The sequence below is a fragment of the Lipotes vexillifer genome, unplaced genomic scaffold, assembly GCF_000442215.2.
Source record: "Lipotes vexillifer unplaced genomic scaffold, Lipotes_vexillifer_v1.1 scaffold1829, whole genome shotgun sequence".
NCBI lineage: Eukaryota > Metazoa > Chordata > Mammalia > Artiodactyla > Lipotidae > Lipotes > Lipotes vexillifer.
This window is the reverse complement of record NW_006790200.1, coordinates 234,990-241,786: the sequence shown is the minus strand read 5'-3', so window position 1 is coordinate 241,786 and position 6,797 is coordinate 234,990. Positions and strand designations below refer to the sequence as shown.

Here is a 6,797-nt window from a genome sequence, read left to right as displayed (position 1 = left end):
GGTGTCTGGCGTTTGCGGGCCCCCCCCCCCCCCCCGGACCGTCCCCGAGGCAGTCCCTTGGTGATCACCAAAATTGTTACCGAAAGCTTGGCCTCTCTGTATACCGGTGCCAAATCGAATCTCAGGGGACAGAGTTCGGGGTGAAGTAGAAAAGGATAGCTCTATTACTTTGCCAGGCAAAGGGGGCCACAGTGGGCTCCTGCCCTCAAAAATTGTTTGTCCCCTGTTTGTTCTTTTAATGTACAAACCCCTGAAATTCGTGGGTTCTACTTTCAGAGATGAGTTAAATAGTCACACATACTTTGGTTTCGGCTTCTGAACCTTTAATGCCATTGAAATTTCTTTAGTACAAGTACGGAATGTAATATGAATAAAGCATAGGATAAGTTAGTGTAACTTAATTTTATTTCACACACTCTTCAGAAGTTTTTCCAATTCTCTTTAAGTAATCCTTCCTTCTCCTTTGACTTGTGATGTCTTCTTTATTATATATTAAGACTTCAAGTATACTAAAATCTGTTTCAGGGCTTTTTCTTTTTCATTAACCTATATGTCAATATCATGCCATAATAAACTATTTTAATTATTGTAGTTTTTTATGTTTTGATAATTAGTAGGCTAAATCTCATAACTTTTATTTTAAAAGTGTTCTTAAAAGATTCTGCCCATTTAGTCTTCCAGATTAATTTTTTTAGCTTAAAAACAACCCCACTAGGATTTTGATTAGAGTCGCTTTAAACCTCAAAATTAATTTTATTCCCTTATTGATTTAACAATTACGAGTGCCTGCCTTTGACTTACTCATCTCTGTAATAGGTAGCTAGCTATCGGTTCTAATCAACACTATGTTGTCACCTTTCAGCAGTTCATTTGAAATTCAGCCTTTGGTAATTTGAAATATCCTCTTGAGTCAAGTGGAGGGGGTATGTTTCACTAGTAAATTTTCTAAGATTAGCTATTTAAAGAGGTTTTTTCCCTAATGGTTTCTTCTGGGAATGACAATTTAACTAGGTAAATAATCCTTGGACAACAACCCTTGATTTGAGTCTTATCTTTCAGTTGTCTGGGTTTTTGTTGTTTCATTTAGAAAAAGCTAAGCAGCTCTGATTTGTAATCCTCTAAAGTGTGTATTCCTTCCACCTTCTCCTCCCTTGTTGGCTTACAGATTCATTTCTTTTTCTTTGTAGTTTAGAAATGTTAATTGACTCTGCCTTGTTGTCAGTCTCTAATTGTTAATTTTGTAGAACTCCATCATATTTCTATGTCTCTGACCTTTCTCTTTTTGTTTTTTTTTTGAAATTTTCATCTGCTGCTTTCAGCTTTATACCATCTGTTCTGTGTTTTGAAATCCCGATTATTGTAGGTTGAATCTCCTTGCTCTGTTCTCCAATTATTTAATTTCTATATCATTTCATATATTTGCATAACTATTCTGTTCTCAAGGTATTTCACAATTTTGCTTTCTTTTGTCGTTGAGTTATCTGCAATGTCATTTATGCTTTATACAGCTTCAGATGGTATCCTTAATTCTTCAGTTTCCATCTTCATTACACTGAATTTATTTTTATCTTGAGCCATTCTTGTTTAATATAACTTGTGTGTTTGAAATCTCTGTTTCACCTGTTCTTTAAATACTTAATTGTTTTTCAATCATTTCTTATTTTTTTAAAAAACACTAAAAATGAGCGAATTTGCATTTTGAGTCTTCTTTGTTTTCCTTTCCAAAATGCTTTTGGTTGCAGATTTGTTGTTGTTAATTAATTCTTCTTTCATGTTAATGAACTGAGATTTGCTGGCATTGAAAATTTTTCATTATAGGTTATTATAATTGACATTTTAATAAGACTTGAAGAAAAGAAGTTCCTGGCCCTGTTAATCCTTCTGTCTTCCAGAAGTTCAGTGTTGCATTCCTAACTACTTTATTTAATGCCTGATACATCACTGTGTGAAAATAGCTGATTAAACGTCCTTTGACAGTGATATTTTTCTTCTATTTTAGGGGCTTCACTGTGACTTTGCTTGCCTGATGTTTCAATACTTAGTAAATAAGCCTTCAGAAGAAAGGGTTAGGGAGATCATTGTTAATGCTGTTGAAATTGAGCAGGTAAGCAGGAAATCTTACATAATTAGCACATCTCTCTTTCTTTGATGTTTGTACCATTATTTCATTAGGTTGACACATGAAATTGCCATTTTGTAGGTCAAAATAGGTACCAGTAATATTATATGGTCAACCTGGCAGTACCAATAGGTGATGTATTGCAGTTATTATGTCAACTTATAATTTGGTTTATAAGTCAGTCTTTATTATATATTAAGATCTTATGTACACTATAATTTGTTTCAGGACTATTTTTTTGTCTCATTGATCTGTCAAATTTCATGCCATAACAAACTATTTTAATTATCTTAGCTCTCTAGGTTTTTAGCTGCTAGAGGCCAGTGATGGTTTCTTGTTTTGTATTCTTAAACTAGGAGGGTATCTAGCTTGAAGCATGCATCAAATGTTCACAGAATGAATAAATAAATGAATTAGTGAATAGTAAAGTATGATTTAGGGCATGTAAAGATCTCTAACTAGACAGACCTGGATGCTTCACTTAGAATGTACTTTTATCATTTTAAAGAACTAGTTGAAAAGTAAAATAAATTTTTAAACTTCTTTTTAATAGTGCATACTTTAATAGCCGTAGTTTTCATATTGGGAAGAGAGAAAAGGCATAAATCTTGATCACTTTTAGAACTAAATCCAAATGGTTAATATGTTTTAATTTTTTCTTTATTAAAACTTTACCACTGTGTTTCAATATAATTGGCGTTCAGTTTATCTCCCAATTCCCAGATCCATTTCTATTTCTTTCTCATTTTCTCTATTAATTGAGCTTTCTCTCTTTTCCAGTTCCCTTTCATAGTCATGTTCCCCACAACAATCATCTTAGGTGAATCTTTTTCTGGGTATTGCAGAACAAAGTATCTCCTTTTTTCCTATTGAGAAAGCATATAAATTCAGGTCCTATAAGTGCTACTTTATTTTTTTTATTTTTTTTATTTTTTTGCTGTACGCGGGCCTCTCACTGCTGTGGCCTCTCCCGTTGCGGAGCACAGACTCCGGACGCGCAGGCTCAGCGGCCATGGCTCACGGGCCCAGCCGCTCCGCGGCATGTGGGATCTTCCCAGACCGGGGCACGAACCCGTGTCCCCTGCATCGGCAGGCGGACTCTCAACCACTGCGCCACCAGGGAAGCCCTAAGTGCTACTTTAAAAAATACCGGTAGTGTAATAGTTTCAATTTACTTTGGCTATATGAGAATGTGAAATAATAATGTGAATAGTAACACCCCAAACATTTTTAAGCAAGTGAGCATTGTTTGCCATGTTGAAAGAATTTATCCTAGTGTACTTTCCTTGAACAAGATCAGTGACTTAGAAGATTAATAAAATTAGAACCCTCTTTTTATTTGGAAAACACATACAATTTATTGTTCTTTCTTTCTACTTTATTCTGTTTTTCTTTATATCTCAGGAGTTTTTAACAGAAGCCTTGCCAGTTGGCCTCATCGGAATGAATTGTGTTTTGATGAAACAGTATATTGAATTTGTAGCTGACAGATTGCTTTCAGAACTTGGATTCTCAAAGGTAAGGTGTTTAAAACATATTACTGCTAGCTAAAATGTTATAGTGAGGTAAGGCCTCTAAAATACGTACTATATTTCACTGGAAGCTTTTGTAACATACTAGTCTATTTTTTTTTAATTGTCCACGACAGCCTTGTTTTACATCAACAAATTGATTTTACAAAATCCTTAAATGAAACTTAAATGAAATTCATAACAGAAGTACATGCTGATAAATCTTAGAACTAATAAGCTCAATAAATTACATTGTAATACATAATTGTAGGTATCTATTTAACAGGACTATCTTTAAGTAATTGGATTTAATATGTAAATATATGTTTACCCTCAGATAAATCCCCATGTGTCTTTGTTATAATTTGTGGGTTAATGCTTTTAAATAGGAAATCATTATTAGGATGACATTAACTGTCATAATTTGACTCTTTGAACTCAGTTGTCTTTAAGTTATTTCTGTCATTTTGTTTATCAGAGATAATGTACCTGAATTTTCATGTGTGCTTTTCACATGACTTAAGAGGTGGAGGCTGCGGCCAGACTACCTGGATTTGAATCCTGATTCCACCACTTTCTAGCAATGTGACCTTAGGCAAGTTGCTTAACCACTGTCTCAGTTTCCTCATCTGTAAAGTGAAGATAATAATAATCCTTACTACAAATTATTGTTGATGAGTTGGTATACTTAAAGCACTTAAAATAGTGTCAGACATATAGTAAATGAACACTAAATGGTCATGTTGTATTCATCATAAGTGGAACATTCACAGAAATTTACTATGTACTATACTATGTTAATTAGAAATTATAGGCTTTGATTTCTCAGCATGGAAATGGAAGTTTAAGTTAATGAGAAGAATTATGAAATCCATGATGCTGGGGTAATCATTACCTTTCTTGGTAATACATTTATTTTCTGGTAACTACAAAAATACTGTGATGAAAAAGTCAGATGGGGCAAAGATTTTTTGTAATTATGACCTGTAAAATATCACTATTTATATATTTTAGTTGCAAGATCCTCTCTTTTTACTGATCATTAATGAGAGAAATAAAGATTATAATTACATTAATATGATCTCTGAAATTTATAAACTATGTATTAAAAGAAATTATTTTTTTCCCTAAGTTATACAATATGTTTGTTATAGGAAAGTTAATTTGTTTACTTAAACCTTAAAGTGAACTCACTATCCTTTAACCCACCACCATATCCTCACACCCACACATCCACATTCTCCTGCTTATTGGAAAACTACACACCCCTGGGTCTAGTTTTTCCTTTGGGAACTTGCTAACTGTAGATATATAAAACATGCCTCCTAAGAAGAAAATCTGGATGTAGTATAAAACATTATTTCTCCACAGACCTTCAGAATATCTCAATAAATTCCAAAAAGTAGAAATTATACTGACCTCTTAGATTTAATGCAATAAAATTAGAAATTAACAATAAAAGATTACCAAAAAGTTCCATCTACTTAGAAGTTGAGACTATATTCTTTAAAATGAGAGTAAAAATGAAAATATAAACGAATAGAAAATATAAACTAAATGGCATTAAGATTACTATATACCACAACTTGTAGAATGCAGCCAAACAGATCCTCAGAGGAAAATTTGTAGCCTTGAATGTCTATTAAGAAAGCAAGACAATTTAAAATACATGGACTAAACTTTGAACTCAAGGAACTACAAAAAGAATTATTCTTATAATGATAGTTTTTGGTAAAATAAGAGATTATTTAAATTAGCAAATGGTTGTCATTTATACAGAATTCTAAATAGAAGCCACATTAATGTTGTTTTCAACTTTTCTTTTAGTTTTGGATTAGTCAATAAATATTTGAGTACTTCTATGTGTCAAAACCAAGCTACTTAATTTAGGTTGGTCTTAGTTACTTTGTCCATGACATGAATGATTTGGATCAGATTTTTTGGAAGATACCCAGTTTTAAAATCCAGTGAATCTATGACTGTTGTTCTGTGCTCTTTCCACTGTATCCTGCTGTGAGTGATAACTCATCTTTTCACTGCCTCTTAGCAGTATTTCTGACAGGCAATTTCACAGAGTTCCACAACTCAACCACACCCAGCATATGTACTTTTTTGGGGAAAAAAAATACATATAGCTTTTTCAAGATATAAATCACAGAACATGCAGTTCACCTATTAATAAATGTACAATTCAATGGTTTTAGTATATTTGCAGAGTTGTGCAGCTATCACAACACTTTGAGAATATTTTTATCACCCCACAAAGAGACTCTATACCCATTAGCAATCAGTCATTTCCTTTTCTTTCCTCCATCCCCACCATAGCCCTAGGCATTATTAATTTTTTGTCTCTTTAGATCTGCCTGTTCTATAAATCCCATTTCATATAAATGGAATCATACAATATATGATACATACCATATACTGGTATAGGGTATATACAAAGCCAGTATGATGTTTTCAAATTTCATTCATGTTAGCATGTATCAGTGCTTTATTCCTTATTATGGCCAAATAATATTCCATTGTATGATTATACCAAATTTTATTTATCCATTTATCAGTTGATGGAGATTTGGATGGTTTGCTTTTTTGGCTATTATGAATAATGCTGCTATGAACATTCATGTATAAGTTTTTGTGTGAACATATGTCTTCATTTACCTTGGATATATAACTAGAAGTGAAATTGCTGGGTCATATAGTAACTCTGTTTTTAATCATTAGAGGAACTACCATACTGTTTTCCAAAGCCACTGCATCATTTTACATTAACACCAGCAGTATATGAGGGTTCCAGTTTCTCCACATCCTCACTAACACTTATTATCTTTTTTTCCTTCCAGTTTTATTGAGATATAATTGGCATACAGCACTGTATAAGTTCAAGGTGTACAGCATAATGATTTGACTTACATACATCATGAAATGATGACCACAATAAGTTGTCTTTTTTATTACAGCCATCCTAGTAGGTGTGAAATGGTATCTCACTGTAGTCTTGGTTTGCATTTCCCTAATGGATAATGATTTTGAGCATCTTTTCATGTGCTTACTGGCCTTTGTATATCTTTTTTTAGAGAAGCGTTTGTCCATTCAGATCCTTTGCCCATTTTTAATTGGGTTATTTGAATATATTCTTATCTGTGGTATTCCTAATTCCTGCT

At 33.0% G+C, this 6,797-nt stretch overlaps 1 protein-coding gene across 2 annotated transcripts in view; it reads left to right on the top strand.

Annotated features, from left to right (window-relative positions):
- Window positions 1-6,797, top strand: part of RRM2B (ribonucleotide reductase regulatory TP53 inducible subunit M2B) — a 33,582-nt gene that overhangs the window by 25,469 nt on the left and 1,316 nt on the right. For both annotated transcript variants that reach the window (XM_007463253.1, XM_007463254.1), the window contains 2 exons: window positions 2,000-2,104; window positions 3,524-3,637. In XM_007463253.1, coding sequence (XP_007463315.1) covers window positions 2,000-2,104; window positions 3,524-3,637 — 219 coding nt within the window. The remainder of the gene's footprint in view (window positions 1-1,999; window positions 2,105-3,523; window positions 3,638-6,797) is intronic.